General features: G+C 36.1%; 1 protein-coding gene across 2 annotated transcripts in view; it reads right to left on the reverse strand.

The window, feature by feature from the left end:
• The window catches only part of SOX6 (SRY-box transcription factor 6), a 230,858-nt gene that overhangs the window by 43,090 nt on the left and 167,680 nt on the right, over positions 1 to 20,088 (reverse strand). For both annotated transcript variants that reach the window (XM_059825788.1, XM_059825787.1), the window contains exons 9-10: positions 16,407 to 16,587; positions 13,348 to 13,538 (exon numbers count right to left, since the gene is read on the reverse strand). In XM_059825788.1, the coding sequence (XP_059681771.1) occupies positions 13,348 to 13,538; positions 16,407 to 16,587 (372 nt within the window). The remainder of the gene's footprint in view (positions 1 to 13,347; positions 13,539 to 16,406; positions 16,588 to 20,088) is intronic.

Here is a 20,088-nt window from a genome sequence, read left to right on the forward strand (position 1 = left end):
TCTACTGTGAAATTGTGTGCTATTCTATAAATTAATTAAGACATGACATACAACAGCAATATGAGGATGTTGTTTTCATGAGACACTACGAGAGTCCCAGCAAAAGCACAGTGAGGGTAAGCAGCAGGGAAGAGGAGCAGCAGAGAAAAAAGGAAAGGAGACCCGAGCTAGCAGATCATTGCAAACACTGCAAGAAAATCTCCCTCTCTCTCATGATAAGAGAATGGTAGAGACATCCACTACTTAAACCATAGCCTGCACCACATTAGGAGCATTCCTAATACCACAGGAGTGGAATCTCAGAACAGTTGAAAGGTGAGTAAGTAATGTGGGTCCTGATTCAGAGAGGCACATGTGCTGAAAGCCATCCTCAACATAGCAAAAGCTTTACATTTAGGAGGACATAACCGGGGTCACAGACAGGAAATTGGGTACTTTTTTCCCCTTTTAACTGGATTCTTTATGTTCTCATAACACATATTCCCAGGTAGCTACAGTAACATGGCATGGGTGGAGATAAAGGGCAATCACTTGATAAACCATGCAAATAGTACACTTCATCTCCTTCCTTTATAGGATAACTCACACGTTCACTACAAATTTCCAATACTGTAGTTCATTACTTTTGCCTGTCACAGAATCACAGAATGACAGGATTTAGAAGGGACCTCTGGAGATCATCTAGTCCAACCCCCCTGCCAGAGCAGGTTCACCTACAGCAGATTGCACAGGAATGTGTCCAGGCGAGTTTTGAATATCTCCAGAGAAGGAGACTCCACAACCTCTCTGGGCAGCTTGTTCCAGTGCTCTGCCACCCTCATGTTTAGATGGAACTTCCTACGATCAAGTTTTTGCCCATTACCTCTTGTCCTGTCACTGGGCACCACTGAAAAAAGACTGTCCCCATCCTCCTGGCACCCACCCCTTAAGTATTTATAAGCATTGATAAGGTGCCCCCTCAGTCTTCTCTTCTCCAGACTGAAAAGACCCAAGTCCCTCAGCCTTTCCTCATAAGAAAGATGTTCCAGTCCCCTAATCATCTTTGGAGCCCATCTGTCCATGGTAGTGAGTGTATACAGATAAACTACGGATGGCTTTTGTACTGAATGCAATGGAAATCCTACATAGCAGACCATGCTACTTAGTGCAGAGGACTGAGAGGTATCCTGGTCTATATATTGTTGGTCTATATATTGCCCATTTATAACTGTGAATATTAACTCAGCCCGTTCCTTGCAAAGAAAGAGAAAAAATAAACCTTGGGTGAAAGAGGGTGGGAGCAAAACTTTGCAGGAAAATAATCTTTCTTGTATTTGTAAATTTGGGGTTATTTCTGAAAGGAAACAAAGAGTTGACATATATTTCATCAATGAGACATTTGTTATGATGTAGTGTGACCTGTAGTGTGATATTGAAGAATAAAACACAGGAGTTATGCAAAGGTCATGTAGCTAATCTCTTGATAAAGGGGAATCCCTTGGGAGGAAGAGTGCAGCCATACAACCTAATCTTATTCATGAGTATTCAAAGAGCTTGAGTAGCATCAGGCGAGGAACAGAATTCTGGCAAGGAGCTGGCAACTGAATATGTTTTGGCAACCTGCTGAACCCTTGACAGACCAAGAAGTTTTACAGTATGTGATGTGTCAGTGACTCACTTTTTGTACAGTTCTAATGCACATCCTCCCAGTGATGGCTTCTATTCGGACTGGCATCCAAACTATAGCAAAGAGTGTCCCTGTGCTTTAGAAATGGAGGGGAACAAGCATGCAAAAGCAGGATGCACTAAGCAAGAATCTGTATGTCTATAAAAAGATAGTTCATCTGAATAGGAGCCATATAATGAAATTGTCACTTCGCAATTTAACTCAAGGATGCAAAGAAAATGGCAGTGAATGCTTCCATTGCCTGCTATCTCAAGAAGCCTTTGGCAAGATAACAGTGAAAGCATGCACCCAGCTACTGATCAACAGAGGTCTGACATTAAACCACAAGTGTCCACTTCTCTTACTGGCTTTTTAATAAATTGCTTTGGAACGGGTGGAGGTGAAGAGGAGATCTTTCCAAAACCTTGTTTCAATGTTCTCCCTCAGTTAATGAATGTCAGCAAGTGGAAGAGAACAGAAATTTGATATGTTTTTCCAGCCTTTCTTATAGAAGCATTTGCAACATGTTAGAGGCCACAGGCATAAAAGTGAAATACTGGGAAATTAATGTTGTCTGTAGATTTTCAGGATGTAAGCTGGGCAATTTCAGCTTGTGGGTTAGGCATACTTTAGGTTTTAAGTAGTGTTATAACAGCTTACTATGACTTGAACATGATTTTAGTACAAGTAATCTGATGTTGAATATCATTTATTACCCTGTTACACATTTCCAACTGAGATAGACCTGTTTATGGAGTTAGTATTATGTGACTACAGATGGACAAGCTATGTGCAGTGAACAATTTATCCAACAAATACAGTCTTTCTTATCTTTTCAAACTACCCCTGGAGGATCAACAATTTCTATACATCTATGAGTAACTTGTAAGTGTTCTAACAATCTAACTTCTGAGTTATGCATGAACTGTGCACTTAAATGCTCAATAGTTTGCTGCTTGTGATTTATGCTATAGTTGGTCACCTAAGACAAATTATATGGTTTTCAATGCCTGACTCAGTGATAAGTATTGCAGCATTGCCTTAAACTACCTGAAAAAAGTAATTGGTAATTCTCTCAGACAAAAGACCTCCCAGGTAGTGGAAAGCCTTTACTTCTATCTAACAACTCCTGTATCCATTAGCTTACACCACAGATAAACTGATGAACCTGCCTTTGGCATACCGTTGGTAGGAAAAAGATGGCCGTGGTAAGGCATAGTGCAGTAAGGCCTGCAGGACCCCTAGATTAAATTGCTGCAGAGTTCACAGAGTTGCTGTAGAGATCTATAATTAGCACTGACACTGTATCAGGGGCTGGAAGAGCTCCCTGATACTGCATTCCTCATTTGGTCAGCACGGAGTTTGAAGTGGGTACTGCATCAAAGCCTCCGTTTTTTATGAACAGAGGGTGAGCAATTTGGGCATAAACAGCAAATGCCTAATTGTGCACAAATGTCCATGTTCATATGCAAATACACCCATAGAAATAAAAATCCGTTTGCATGAATATTTGTGAAAAGAGAACAAAGGAAGGAATAAGCATGGTCAAACTCCATTAATCAGATTTCAAACAAACATTTGCAAATACCATTTCGCATTATTTGCTCAAGTCTTTTCATGAGATAAAAGAAGGCAATTTTACCTGCTAGCATGCTTATTCTTTTGTTTGAAGCAAAACAGTTAAGCCAGCACAAAGTGGCGCATAATCCCACAAACAGGCAGCTAAGTAAATATCCTTCAACAACAGGGAGTGTGTTTCAATTTATCATACCTATTGATGCAGCCTAATGATACCTGAGAAACAGGAGACACTTTAATTTTAGAATGTAATGAAGTATCAGAGAAAGTAATCCCAATTTATCCTTGCTGTACTTAATCTACTGCAGTTAAGAGAGTTATATTGTCAATGCATTTGATGGTGTGAATTTACTTAGAGGAATACACAGAGATTGGAAATAAATGGCAGTAACTTTTGTGGATGTTTCTGCCTGTATCTAAGTGTGAAATAATATGCAAATGTATTCTGTAGTTCTCAGGACAACTGAAGAAGTGATACGATAGGATTGCGCAGCTGCCATTCTGACCCACAATTTAAATCAATGAATATATTCCTGTCCTAGCAAATTTATGTTCGAACCATAATTTTCAACCTATCTTTATTGTTTTGTGGAGAAGCATCATAAAAACATGGAATACATTTCAGTATATATCTACAAAGTCTCCTGAGTAGCTTAGGAAATGTATTGTATATAAGAAGATACAATGATTATGCTGTTACAGTCATCACAAAGACACTATCCTTTGTGGCAGAACATCATCCTTTGGGAAAAATTATCCTTGTTGGTTTGTGCAAATTTTTCAACATTCACCCTTGGGACCCATTTTAATCTAATTCTGTTCCTTTGGGTTTTTTTGTTGCTCCAAGATTTAAGGGAGAAGACCAAAACAGGGCAAAGCTTTAACCCTTTTCACAGGAAATACCCCATGCGAGTGAAAAAGCAGTGCATTTGGCATTTTTTCTTGGGCTGGAAAGGCAATAGAAAAAAGGGGCCAAATCCCCTTTTATTATTATTATTATTATCATCATCATCATCATTACTAATGAGGTCTAAAACCTGCAGCTAGGCAACCCCTTCAAGTAGTCCTGACAACAGAAATAAAAAACCAGTTGTGCTCAGCGACCATACAAGCATACTATTAAGCATAGGTAGTGGCAAAAACTCTAGTAGCCAATATTCAAATGCAAAAATAGTTAATACCAAAAGAGTGTGCTGGTTTCTTTCCTGAAAAGAATATTTTATTGCCAAGTGCTCTTGTGATTGAACTGGAAGCATGAAAAACTTTAAAACTTCACCTAATATGGGAAGTTTCTTCACTATACAGCGTGTGTGTATATATACACATACACACCTGTATATAAGTGTGTATATATAATTATTCAAATCATAATGTTTCATATAGGTTCTTTATGTTTAGGTGCATTTTCTTTTGATTTCTTACATATGTACATCATTATTGGAGTGGTCAAACTTTTTTTTTTAATTTATGGTCCAGTAAAGTTTCCATGTTTTATACTTTGCAAAGATTGCATATTTTTCACTTAATTAATTGATTTTGATAATTTTATCAGTAGACAAATAATTTAGATTTTATTTTAATCAGCCTCTTCATAATTTGAGGGACTAAGTATATAACTGCTCATCTAATATATTGGAACAGAAATGCACAAACTACCACCTTTATCAAGACAATTTTGGAAAATAGGGCAATTGAGCAAAATACTTAAAAACAAAGGTCTGCACAGCAAATTCTTCCACAGGTGCAAAACTGGAGCCACAGTAAGCTGGTGCCAAAGCTAACTTATCTGTAAATTTAGATGACCTACATATGCCAGAAATTTTGCACTGTTTCTTTTTGTCTTTTCACTGCCAGTTCCACAGTTTTGATGAACATGTATTTTTAATGTGTAAATTTCAAATACATTATTTTTATGTCTTTCTACATTTAGCATACAAAGCAGATCTGGAAAAAAAATATTAGTAGGTGTATTGGTAGGCATGAGTATGAATATTTAGGTGTAAATAGCAGTATTTGAGCAATAGCATGTGATCAATTTAAAGGCTGAATCATATGTTATATACAGACAGAAAGTTAACGTTTCATGAGCAGCTTTAATATTTCTATCTCTTGAGTTTGAGGAACAGAGTTGACAAGATTTCATACCCACAGCCTTCTGCACCTGGTTCCCATTATAAACCTGGCCTTTATAATGGAGCTATGTTCTTCTACAGAGGCTAATGTCAGCAATGGTATTTTCCTCCCATAACTCTTACAACCTGAGTACCAGTGTTATGGCTATATTTGACCCCTCTGTGCATGTGCAGTTACAACTTCCATCACCTTCCTCACTAAATACACAGATATCAGATAAAACATTTTTTTAAGTATGGGTACAATTTCTAAGCCTGATGTTATTTCCTGTGATATCTACAAAAGCTAGTGATATAGTACAGGCTTCAGGGTTATGTTAAAAGTCAGATTTTTTTTTTTTCCTTGTTTGTTTATAATGGAAACATTTCTCTTTAAAAGATATGGTTGGAGACCCAGGGATTAATTTCTTTTTTCCAAGATGCTCTGCTTTGAATTCAATTGCAAATTACATTTTAAAGCTCTAATTGTAAAGATAAATTCACTGCAACACTTCTCTGTGTCTGAGATATTAAAATCATTCAGCTATTCAAAGATGCATCTAATTCCTGATCAGACCTCACAATAGAAAGAAAAAAAGAAAGAAAAACAAAAAAACCCCAATGCTCGCTCTGCCCTACTGTTATCCTGTAAATACACTGATTTAGAAAACCAATGCAAGCACATATGACAATGAAATTCACTCAAAAGCAAAAATCATCAACACCTTGAACTTCTTGAAAAAGTAGCAGGGAATTCCCTGGCGTGATATTCTGCCTAGGAAGTCCAGTCATAACACACACAATACACCCTACAAAAATGTTGCTTGGAATCATTACTCCCCCCTGCCATTCATTGTTATAAACTTACAATGATTTCATGGTTTTTCTTACCCTGTCATGCAGTTTCAAATATTGGAAGCAACAGCATAAATAATAAACAGCATTTCTCCAGCTACAAAAATAAATGTTTGAAGTCCAGCATGTTTTCCAGTTCTAATAAAAGGGGGCAGTATTACATCAGCTGAAATTCTGAATTGTCCAAATTATCGTAAAAAGTGCTGGAGAAGGATACAAAACTGCTGAATTTCACTGAAAATAGACTGTTACTGTATACGCAGCCACAAATCTGCTTGTCTGCCTTGGGGTAAAATTTTCAGAGCTAGTTCAGTAGGACTTGGGCTCCTGCATTGCAGCTACTTTAGAAAATTTTTACTTGAGTCACTATTTTTCTTTCAAAATTATTAAGGAACTATTACAGTTGATATAAAATGAAGGCACATTTTTCATGTAGCTAGGATAAGCCCTAAGCCCAAAAAGGAAATTGCAAAATTATTGCAGTTTCAAAAAATCTTGGATTTTTTTTTTTTTAAATGAAGGTTTTTTAGAATAAAATACTGGTGCGCAAATATGGCTTTAGGAAGTTAACTGTGAACACCCAATACAAAAAAATCATTGCTTACATATATTATGTACAGCCACAAGCAGATTAGTAAATTGGCCAAATTCACAGTAAAGTATAAAGGACATTTATTTTGTAAGAATTATGAGGACTGCTGGGATTTGTATTTGAAACTTTTCACAATTCTGGGGCATTTAAGTTAGACGAGTCATTTATCTGTTATAGAATGATGGAACTGTAAAGAGGTTGTCTCTATGCAACTTGTCCTTCTATGTCTCAGAAAATCCCCAGGGAAAGGTTTGTCGACTGAACAGAATGACGTATTCAGGAAAAACAGTTTCCCAGTTGCAGTGACTCTTTGTGGAAATCAGATTCTTCATTAGACAGATGGAATACACTCCCACTGAGTTGAATAAATTGCCTATATTCTTGCAAGAAAAGTGAAATGACACTAACAGTTCCTTAAGTAAATCAGTGTCTTTCTTTTTTCTCTCTATACAGTTCCAGATTTTCTATTATAGAATCTAAATACATATATTTAAACTTAAATTAAATTATACCTAAGTGTAAGCTACATGGGGCAGGACCTTCCTTAAGTTGCAGTGAGAGCACAACTTGGTACAATGACTACCGAGACAATACCATAATAAAAGTAATAACTTTGCAAAACTAGTCATTTGCTGTTGATATTGCTATCCATTTTTTGGCCTACTTATGAGGTATTTGCCCTTTAATTACAAGTAGAACTAAGATTTAACCAAGAGAAATAAGGATCCAGTTGAAAATGCTTAGTTTTCCCTTAATTTCAGTCTCACAGCAGACTGAAATATAAGCATTGACCTCTTATTTACTAGTCACAAATATTCTTCTATAAGAAACTAAAGGAAAAAAGAAAATACAAGAAGTTTTTCTTAAAAGATAAAAGCAAATGAGAATAGATCAGTCCTTGCAAATCTAAAGTACTTATTCATAAAGATTTATAAAAATCCACAAGGTTCTTATGACCAATTATTCATGTTCTCAATTTAAGGGTGGTCATGACTACTTTCAGTAAAAGGAGAAAAGATAATTTAATGCAGGATGCACTAGAAAATTATTTTCTTAACTATGTGCTTTTTTTTTCCAAACTGAGTTGAGAAATTACTAGTAACAAGGATGCTAATAAGAAGAATCTTCTCTTCGTGATCGTCTGAGAAATACCCTGCACTTGCAGAAAAGACAGTGTGACTCCTGCCTCTGCAGTTGTTCTGTCTATAATACTGAACGTATGGGGAGAAAAAAGCTGGTAAAAAACTGTCAGCAACATAATCCAGTACTGCTTGCATTTAGAAAAAAAGCAATACAATGATGGAGTCATTGCAGGGCTGTAGGCAGTCAAAAGGAGATTATGCATGCCTAGTAACTTTTCCTACAAAGACTTCCTGAAGTGTTTTTATCAGGCAAAGTTTGTACGCATGTGCAGTAGCTTCATATAAATGATGAAGCGTAACAGCTCCAGAGGAGTTGTTACACTCTATTGTGTCAATAATCCACATATTTAACAGTCCCTAAATACAGCAGACCGTAACACCTCCAAAGGGGTCGTTATGGCTTATCAAGTCGAATCCAAGTGCCTAAATATGGATTTGATCAATAGACTGTAACATCTCCAAGGGTAAATAACATACATTCTTAAGAATGTACACATTTTGCGTACAAACCGTGGCCTATATTAGGATAAATGATGTGGATTCAACTTGTAAAACTTTGATTTAGAAATAAGAAAGGAATAACAGGCTCATTATAGGAGGTGCTAAAGTATCGTAATTCCCAGGAAGTAGGCAATGACTCATGTCATTTATTTTGGGGTCTAATTCTGGTTTCCTACTGCAAATACACAGTTGCCTGAAAATCTACAAAAGAGTGGGAATGGAATATAAACATAAAAATGTTATATTAAGTTCTGCTTCCTCTCAGACCTCAATGAATATGCTTCGTGGGTAAGGAAATGGGGAGGGGGGGGTATATCCTTGGGTCTAGCAGATATGCTGTGATTATTAATTGGGTATATGTTCTATCTTGACTTCATATATTTTTCTCCAATGAAATTAACACATTTGTGCCTATATTTTTTTCTACAAAGATTTTCTGAAGTGTTTTTTTCAGTGTTTTCAAGCTTTATGCACAAAAAACATAGCATCTGGTCCTCTTAAAAATAATGTCAGTTTTCTTACAAATTATATAGCATTTTCAGGTTCATTTAAAGCCTTAAATCAAAGCAAATCTAGGAAATCATGCTAGGTTGAAATACTAAAATAAATACAAGTAGCTCTAGCAATGCAAATGTTTTTAAGTACTCTTTTTTGTTGAAGTAAAACATGGCTTGACTGGAAAAACGTCATATCCTCTAAACAAAGCCAATTTTTGTATGATTTTACTTTTGCTTATATATCACATGGAAAGAGCTCTGTGGCCTATTTTCTGGATTTCCCTAATTTTCTCCCCCTCCCTAGTGTTTCTGTTCACTCTGTGAAACCACTGATGCAGTTACTTCTTCCCTTTTGTCAGTCAGACTACACCTGATCAGCACCAGGTGGAGTAGAAAAAGTCAACTCTGCTATAATGACTTTTTGCCTTGTGTGCACTGTACTGGTTTTGGCTCAGACAGAGTTAATTTTAGTTCGCATGGTTCTGTTTTGGATTTGTGACCAAAACAGTGCTGATAACACAGGGATGTTTTAGCTATTGCTGATCAGTGCTTCTACAGCATCAAGGACCTTTCTGTTTCTTACACTGGCCTCCCAGCAAGTAGGCTGGGGGAGCACAAGACACTGGGAGTGGGCACAGCCAGGCCAGCTGACCCAAACTGACCAAAGGGATGTTCCACACCATATGATGTTGTGCTCAGCAATAAAAGCTGGGGGAATAAGGAGGAAGGGGAAACATTTGGAGTTTTGTCTACCCTCTGCTTTCCTGGAGATGGCTGAACACCTGCCTGCCGATGGGAAGTATTCCTTGTTTTGCTTTGCTTGCATGCACAGCTTTTGCTTTACTTATTAAACCCTATCTCAACCCACGAGTTTTCTCACTTTTACCCTTCTGATTCTCTTCCCCATCCCACTGGAGGGGAGTGAGCGAGCGGCTGTATGGTGCTCACCTGGCTACCCTAACCCACAACAGTACACATACTGAAATAACTCTGTAATTGTAGTTGTCCATAGAATGATATCATCTCAAATGTATGGCCTAACCTTAATGCTTTAGCAAATGACAAAGTTGGACTGTGCCAGAGTGCTGCATGTTTTTGGTTTGGTCTTTCTGATGAGTGAATCTGTGGGAGTACTTTTAAAGCTTTGTAGGAGATTTTTTTGAACAGCAGAATATGAACAGAGGCAATTTTCAATTCTGTGTCTCTAACCAAATACAAAGCTTTCTGAGATTTAAATGACACATTTTCAAAAAGGCCTAAGCCCAGGCTTTGAAGCTATGTACATAATTTTGTAAGCGCAATCATTTGCACAACAAACTATTACCAGCTATCTGAACTTGAAGACCAGTAACTGACCAGAACTCAATAGCTTTTTTTTAAACCAGCTGCAGGCAATTAATTTGTCATCTTTTTCTGGTGCCAGCTTCTAGCTACTCATTTGTACAAGTCTAATTACCTGAAGCCAATTTCTGAAAATTTGGTCCTGAAAACATAGGGTCCTGATTCTTCAAAAGAAACCAATCCAAAATTGCAACTATGTTATCAAAGCTTTAGTGGGATTATGACAGAAACTATACACAATCTTCTTGGCATACAATTATTTCAAAATTACATTTTTCTAATTGAAGTGATCTATCATTCCTCCACCCCCCATTTTGATCATCCTGCCCATCACTTTTAGAGTAAAAGAAATGTATCACAATGTAACAATTGAAAGGCAGAGGGTAAAGGGGGAAAGAAGAGTATTCTAGAATTCTGTTTGTGCAAAGGACCCTTCTGGTTTTAATGTATTTTATACTTGCTATAAAATATAAATACATTCCCTTAGTATTCATGACTGACAATTCTTTTATTGTCTTTAGGATAGACAGTGGGGATATAACATCATTTTAAATGACTGATTTATACCCATTCTTTTGTAAACCCTGCCTTTTCTTGCATCTACAGTGCAAGGATAACAGACTAGTGTACCAAAGGTAAAAGCAGAGTACACATTACAACTTTTTCCTGCCTTAATTGTTCACTCTGTGGTACACGCTACAATAAATAAACCCAGCAGGATTATATAAGGGCACTGAGAGATTTAACAACAGATTTCCTTGCTGCTGTTTTATTCTTAGGTTTTAAAAGTTGCAAGTGCTACCATGAAAATCTCCCCATAAAAGATGGCATTTGAGAAAGATGCTATCTGTATTTGTTAAAGACTTCCAATTGACTCTGCTATATTTGCAGGTTAAAAAAAATTTTTTTCCTCTGACTGCCTGATGCATAATCTCAATCTGGGAGCTGTACATCAATCTATGTATTACTAGTAACCAGCACAAAAAAGAAATTTCAGATTATTCACTGAAATATTTACTGAATCTGCTATAAAAGGTGAAAGATGAAATAGAAACTTCTTATATCAAATACAAGATGTAAACATGGTACTGAAAATACTCAGGGAGCAGATCTGATACGTAAGTGGATGCCAGTTTTATACTTACTTTTCAAAGTCAAATCAAATGTTAAGAATTCTTTTAATAGCCCTTAGAGTGTATTAGATATTTTTAAATGTCAAGCCACTGAAACTCATAAAATATATTTTAAAATAAGCATAATTTTATAAACTATTAATACTGGTCATAGGTGTGACATTTATTTTATTTTTTATAACTTCGGCTTTAATACCCTACCTCTCAGTTAGTTAAGACAAACATGGACTTTGCAATTAGAATGTTGTCTGAATATGGCCTGCTTGATCAGTTATTAATTTCTGTATTTTTTCATAGTATCAATCTGTATTAAACGAGTTTTTCAATGCTGACATTTAAACTAACATTAGCAGAAATAAATATTTATTAGCCTCTGAATTTGACTTGTAAAAACATTGTTAATCCTGTGTGGCAACAGTTTAATAAATCTTTTTAATAGGCACTGAGCCTTTCTCTTGTTTTGGGTACTGTAAAGAACTTATCAAGTAAAAATATAAAATGTAATTAAAAGGTATGTGTCAATCTTTGATGTGTCTGTTTACAACATTTCTTTGCCTTTCCATGCCTTCCTACAATCTACTTACTCACCGACTATTCCCTTGTGGGTTGAGAAAAGATCATAGTATCATCAAATTGACGTTTTAAGATATAGTTAATGTTCTGCTAAGTCTTATACTCAACCTGGACTAAAAATTCCTGTTAGTCTTTGGAGTACAGTATAATCTTCCCTCCCTCCCCCAAAATACAAAGAATCTTCCCTTTAATATACAGATATATCACAGAATTTTCATTAATGAATTATAGGCATTGAAAGCTACCTGGTTTTAAGTTGTATTTTTTTTGCAGCAAATAGTCTGAAACAGTAGCTGCTTTATAGGCTAATGAATGTGTCAGTTTTCTTTTCATTCATTACTAAATTGCATCATAACTGTTCCTATTTGCCAATGCCATGGTGATTACTAGGATAATATTTTGCCTTGGTAGTTAACTGGAATAAGTATTGTGGTATATAACTGATTTTGTGTCAGTGGTGAAAAATAACTCGTGTGCTGTATTTTTTGCAGCATAAGCCACCTCTAGGGAAGCTAACAGAGAAACATTCTTCATCAAAAGGGCTGCCTTATAGCTCAGCCAATTACCTGATTCAGTGTTCACTGGCTCTGTTATACACACAGAAACCTGCTCCTGGAGCAGATCTTGTAGACCTTGCAAAAGGCCACAGAGCAGGACAACACAGATACAAAGAATTTTCCAAGAGACTTCTTTGTCCTCTGAGCGGTCCTGAAAGCGCGTGTGATAAAAACTGTTCCTCTTTCAGATATGATCCCAGCTTGCTATTTTGTAAAATGAATTATGTCCTGCCCAGTTCAATGCCGGTCACGTTCTCTCACTACTTTCTCTCATTTACCATTTTATTGTAATGCCCCATTTCATTTTAATGTTTGGAAACTATGGCCAAGATTCAACAAAGAACTTTGATCTCTAATTTCCCTTTGAAACTAAGAGCCAAAAGCACTGTTTTGAGCCTGAATACTTTGTTGCATCTGAGTCACACATTCAACCACACTCAGATACATTCAACAGCATTGTAATACTCAACCATGCTAGTACATAACCGGCCTTTTTGCCTTATTTGTCAATCCAATCATTCTCAAAAGCACAATTCAAAATCTAGTGACCACAAACAATGGTAGCTTCAACCAATTCATTTTCCATGTTGCTATATGTGTGCTTACAGCTTAATCACATGAGTGCACAGGACTGTTTTTTTTGAATGCTGTCATGTAAACGTAGAGAAGTTTGTAGCGCAGCACTGTGAAGTGACAAGGTGTATTTAACATGAAATCAGAGATGGCTAAAAGCTCTAAAAAGAAATTTTATATAAAAATAAGAAGCTATTTGCAGGGAAAAGAAGACTGAATGACAGACTGTGTGGCAATGAGAGACGTTACCTTTTCATTCCTGCAGTTGTTTAGACCCATGCTATTCATGGAGGGCAATTTTCCATCAACACCATGCGGCTGCTGTTGCTGCTGCTGCTCCCTTTGGATCTGCTCTCTCATTTTTCGAGCCTCTTGAATGGCTTTCATTACTGTGTCCTGGTCCCCAAATAGGGCAGGTGAATTAAGACTGGAAAGGATATCTATAAACAGAGAATACACTTTATTTAGGTAATTATCCAAATTAGAATCCGGGCTAAGCACTCAGCTCACATACTGTTAGAGCTGCATGCTACTAACATCTGCAAATGGCAAGTGTTGTCTGTTTGAAGGCTGAATTAATCTATAAAAGTTATTGTGCACTTCTTTTGCTGTCATAAATACAACCACTGAAGTCTTGGCATAACCTGATATGGAGGTATCTGAGCATATTCATGGACTTAAAGGGCAAAGTTAAATATGTGTTTAAGACAACAGTATTCTGAAGCTTAACTGGGAAGCCTTTGACGTATTAATAATAATTAATAAACTGAAAAAAGCAGGAGAACGAAATCTTGTTTACTTGTCCATGAAAGTCTATGTCAATTTTTAGAATTTCTTTATCGAGAGAACCATCACTCCAGACATTTAGCTTTCAATTTCAGAAAGAGCACCCACAGTTACTTTTGGGGGACAAAGCGACAGAGCTTGTTATCACCTTAACATGAGTATAAAGCTCTAAATCAGTGGAGAAAAAATGGTTTTCTTTCTATCACTCTAGACAGAAAAAGAAACCTTTAAACGTACATTCAACTCACACAAAACATTTCTGTTGCATCTTAAAATGCGCGCTAGAGGTAAAGATGAGTACCCCAGATACAGTTTCTGATTTCAGACCAAAAGACAGCAATTATTTGGTGACTGGTTGTTCAGTGTTGCTGTGCTGAAGCTTTAACTTGATCTACCTGTTCCTGCATGGGAGTACCCTCTATACTGCACATGGATAGATTTGCATATATACATTCTAGCTAGGAAACTTTGAGCAATCGAAGTTTGTGCATGACCTGTGCATCTGCCTGACAAGCAAATGTCTTTTATAAAAGCTCTGGATTTGTTAGATTTGTGTACTTACTAACAGTCCACTATAAGGAAAACCAACCAACCAACCAATCAAAACCAAACAAGCTAAGACTTGGAATTCTCCTTCAAAGATAATTTTCATATTCTTTTGACTTCATTGAAGTTCAGCTGAGTAAAATATAGCAAATTCAACCTTGAAGAACCCTGAATTCTTTTAAAATAAAAAAGGTTAGGATTAAGGGTTTCTCATGCTTTATCCTGGGAACCAAACAGTTGATTTGATCTGGTGGTCTAGATGAGAAGAGATGCAAATTGAGATGTTTTAGATGGAACGGTGATGTTTTCTGTCTGAAAGAAGCACCCCTCTCCAAAATAAAAGTAACATATTAGGGAACATCCATTGTTCTTGCTGGGTAAGATTTCCAATGCTCTGAACTGATTCAGCAACTAAGCTCCATTCTGGACCCTAAGTAAGTTGGGAACCATATCTGCATGACTTTTAATGAGACTTAGACTCCCAATCACCTAAATTTATTGTAAAAATGGAGCAAAAGCTCCGATGTTGCTTGCTGATTTTTGGCAATGTTTCCCTGGCTTCTTTTATACTTAAGGATTGAGAGGAAAAGTTTTTATGACTTTACATGAAAAATATTCACACCTTAGGCATATCTTCTCTAGCCGTTTCTTTGGAATGGTCTGTGACTTGAAACTGATATGCTGCTTTCTAATGTTAGTGCAGTGATAGCTGGAAATAAATTGACAGGTAGAATATCTAGCTAGCTGCAGAAAGTATCTTTCAGAGATCATGATGTTCCCTAGTGTTTTAAGAATGGAACAAATCATATTTTTTATCTATTTAAGGTATGTATTTAACATATCTGTTCATTATTCACAAGTGTTTCTATATATTTTACAAGTACACTTGAGCTACAGATTGTGAGTAAGTGGTCTGTAGTAAGTATTTACTCACTGCTAAAATTTACTATTTGAACTTTAGGGCTGATCATCTACATTTTGCAGCTCTTGATTCTGTTTCTTGACTGGTTAAGATAGTCCTCATACATAGTTTTTGGATCAATTTTGTTTCATTACTTAATAAGCTTTATTTCTTAATTAAAGAAACTTGAACACAGGTCAAAAATTTGCAATCATGAATTAATGAAATCTTGACAGATGGGTGAACAAATAATAAAAACATGAACAAATAATAAAATGAACAAGTAACAAAATAAACTGGCTGGACTAAAACCTTTCTGTCTTTGTTAAAAAAAAAAAAAAAGAATATATTCAGTATATAGTCTTGGTAAAATGAACTTAATACCCAGAATGCAGAGGATTAGATTCCTTTTAGAATGCTGTTCTGGGCAAAATTAATGGTATATTTGGACTAAATAGCTGAAAACCACATTTGGAGTTACCTTCTGGCCTGGCTTCTGGTCTACTGTAAACCATGGAAATACTGAATGTTCTCTGACCCTGGTTCAACAAAAAGTGATTGAAGACTTGTTTATTTTAAGGTATGTTACACTGTTGCATTGCATGTACACTAATCACATGGGCCATTATGGGTGTAGTATCTAGTCCAGCTCTTATGTGCAAGCAAAGATATTTTTTTTGTTTCTTTAATCCAGAGTTCAAAATTCAAAAGTTAACTTTGCATGTATACACCCAGTTGATGTCTTTGGGGAAAATACTCATACGAACCTCTTCTACATATTTTATAGATGCATCTCTACTTACTTATATATTTGTATGTATGTATATTTCTTACATTACATATTTATTTGATGTATTTCTTGTAGATGCATATCACTGCTGCATCATTTTGGTTACTGTTGTAAAACCTTGGCATTCAAGAGTTCTTTGAAAATCTTTCCTGTAATTTTTTTTTTCCATTTTAAACAGAAATGTAGGCCCAAATATCTACTTAATTCAGAAGTAAGTGTGCTCAAGCTGAGATTTCATGCAGAAAACGTGCCAGTTTTCTCCTTTCCCCAGGACAGATTAGTTACCTAAAGAGGATCCTCTTCCCAGAGATCCACCGAGCGGGCTGGGGATGCCACTCTTGTTCGTCACTGTCACTGGACTGCTTTTACTAGCTGGGAAGAGGTTCTGTGTTGGAGATGTTGGGGATTTGACAGGTTCAGCTGTTTTGGGTCGGGCTGAAAGATTCAGTGGCTGCGCTGCTTCATCCTACAAGAGTTTAATGTAAATAATTACTAGGAAAAGACAAATGAACACATTATTTTGCAAGCAGCAGTTACTTCACACCTCGAAGACAATACCACATTCTCCAGCAATAATAACAAAAGAAGCTAATTATCTGCCTCCTTTAAGATTCAACGAAAGGAAACCTCATTAATTTCTCTGTGTTATGCTTCTATTTACATTAACTATGTGGCTGGATCGTTCTTTTTGCCAAATTAAAATTTGAATTAGCTCACATTACAGCTTAATTTCCTAATGTGTTTTCAGAGATCTAAATTAACCTAGGGCATTTACAAAGAATTATTTAAAATTTCCAGCAGCTCAGTAATGCTTTTGCATTGCTTCTATTTGAAAAGTTCCTGGCACTATAAAAATAAGTTATGTAGCTTATTTTTAAATGTATTAGAAACTAAGGAATCAGAAGTACTTCTATGAAAGAGTCATTTGGAAACCCTGACAGTTCTTTGGCCCACATTTAATGCTGCTGCTAACTTATACGTTCTATGCATCTTATTTTGAGTGCTTGTTTTGTTTAGTGAAATAATCTATGCTGTTCCCCCATAATAGAAGATAAGAATTTCACTGAATTCAAATTCCTTGACTTTCTACGGTAATGAATGCATACTATATGCATTTCAAAATATGTTTTACTTTCTACTATTTAATTTTTGATATTTTACAGTATTTTATTATTCAAATGTGTGCTGTATTTTTGACAGATTTATGTAAAATCAAAAATTTTTCTCACATAAATGGTATTTGCTTCTTGTTTGATAATTCTGTAATTATTTCTGTATTCTGTAGTTATTTCTGCTGCATTCAACCTTTAGTGTATCTGTATGTTTATTTGCATAAAGACAAGGAATATTTTTTAAGGATATGTAACTCTAGTATCAGCACTTTTATATCTTTTGATACTTTTCATATGCAATTATGGAAGAAAGTCTCTCTGATATATATCTTGTTTCAGTGCTATAGGAGAATAAGTCCATCTAAGAAATATCTTAACTTTTGGAAGAAGACTCATTCAAGCAATTAATTTCTTTGATTGAGATAGATATTCACAATGTAGCCTTCTTCCCATTCTTTGAGCTTGTTCCTCTTGCTTAATATGTTAAGCAAGACAGAGCATTTGGAAAATTGTGAAACAGTGATTTTCTGTTATTAAAGAGCCCAGTAAGACAGCTCTCATTTAAAATATGCCCAAAGCATAACGTAACAAACAGTTATTTATAATGCCAACATATCTCCAGTTTTAAACTGTTTCCATAAAACTGCATGACATTTTTAGTCTTCCTGACCTTGCAGTGTGCACAAACGTCCACACCTGTTCAGAGTCCGATTGAAAGCAGAAACACAAAGGTATAAGGGACACAGTCCATTCATGTGCTTTGTGGCCATGTTTACGTGCCAGCTGTTTCCTTGCACAAAGTGGCTTCAGTAAATTTCTGTGAGACTTCAGACCCCCTTTCAGACTATGAAGTTTGCCAGACTAGGTACTGTGAGCATGTACACATATAAACCTATGCTACCATGTTCAAATTCTAAATAATTTTCTGCCTAGTACTGATATGATCATGTGAAAAAAACTCTAAACACTGCCAGAACCTGTTTGTTTGTACTTCATAGACAGCATTCTCATTTCCGCGAGGCAACTGAAAAACTGGAAAACATTCTGGTCACTGACTTAAAAACAAACTATCATTACTTTTTGAAAGATCTGACTCCTGTAAAAGAACTCCATTAGTTCTATAAATAATGCATGTAGTATATACCAACAACTGTCTAAAACCAGAGAAAATATAAAGGATTTGTTAAGCAATGCATGCCCATCAAAACTGTCATGTCTTATAAAGGTAACAATTCACAAAGACAGCATATAGGTACTGCTTATATACTAATAATTAATTTCTTCATTAGCCTTTGGTATTTGTCCACACGAACCACTTGTAGTTTATCTTTAATATTTTCAATGCAATTGTGTGCTTAATATATATTAGAATAAAAAGGCTTCTTTTTTATTAACATATAATTCAGTCCATTCAAGTTAAATTACACAGGGAAACCCCCCAAAATTTGCATGTGGTCAATTCTGTAACAGGACTCAGCTGGCCACAAAGCTGGAATGGTATTGGCCTTGGTTCAAGGAGATATGTGCTTGAATTTAACCAGGGAAAATTTTACTCATATAGTAAAGGTTTGGTTTGGTGTAGATCCATTTGGCTCACTCACTTATGAAATTACTTTTTCACATTGAAGTAGTCAGTAGTATATTCTCAATACCATAAATCACCAGTGTTAGGTATCACTATACTATGGCAACTTTGCTGAAACAGTTGGGCTTTGCTTTTGGTGGCTTCTGTATGGACCATAACAAACTCTGCATATGTAGTAAATTTCATTGACTGCTCTGAAGCCTGGCATTGGATTACAAGAGGTAAAATATTAGACTAATACACATCTACAGTTAAGTAAAGTGAACGCTTTGCTAAATAAATGTTAGATCTGGCCATAATGGAATAGTTTTTATTTATTAGTACTCTCAGCCTAGCAAAAAAGTGTCATGTAAATTTATCAGCCCAGGCAGAAATATCTACTCGCCCACACTTTACCACAATGATTGATGATAATGAAAAAACAAATTATATTTTACTCTCATGTCAAAAAATAAAAAAAAAAAGAAACCCTCACCTCAAGTGAGTAAACTCTTCCCAGGATGATTTGAGGCTAAAGACTGTGTGCCTGTAAGGTGTTAGCAGCTAGCGAAAAAACCACATTCTCTCTCTCTCTCTCAACGAAGTCAGTATATGCCTTTTTTTTAATAGTTGTGCATTTATAGCGCTATCATTCAAATTGGTTAAACATCTGAATGTCGGTGTTTTTTTACAGTTTCAAGTAAACTGTTTCTCAGCATATTTGCTCTCATGAAATTCGGAACAACCACAGGAGAACACAGCAATAAAAGCCAGTCGGTTCCACCCAAAGGTACTAGCTGCACCACAGATTTCAAGGGGTGCAGGATGTTCATTTCAAGCTGCTGGCAAATGCCATGTTGTAGCTGCCTGGTTCCAAGCAAGTGAGAATAAGCAGGCACAAGCATTCAGCAATGGCACAAAACCAACAAGGAGCAGCCCGGTTGTCAGCAGCTGTGTGAAATCAGCAAAAGTCAAATCAATCTGCTGCGACACAATGTTTTCCCCAGAGTCCTGACTTACATCTTATTTTCATGTGAGGCTTTTTCCAAAATTGTGGAATAAGTACAGCTAGAGATTTATAAAATAATTAGAAGATCTACAGTCTCTCTCGTGCCCTAACAATATAAGCTAGCACCGTATTTTAAGATACTCAAAAGTTCAATGTGAAATAATTCATGAAACGGACGCCATTTATGCACATTACTAGATTACAAACCGAAATCTTGAAAATATCACATTTTACTGATGAATCTGTTGTGCTGCCTGTGGTAGGAAGAGGGACGCCTGATAT

Source organism: Gavia stellata, chromosome 17 (genome assembly GCF_030936135.1).
Source record: "Gavia stellata isolate bGavSte3 chromosome 17, bGavSte3.hap2, whole genome shotgun sequence".
Lineage (NCBI taxonomy): Eukaryota > Metazoa > Chordata > Aves > Gaviiformes > Gaviidae > Gavia > Gavia stellata.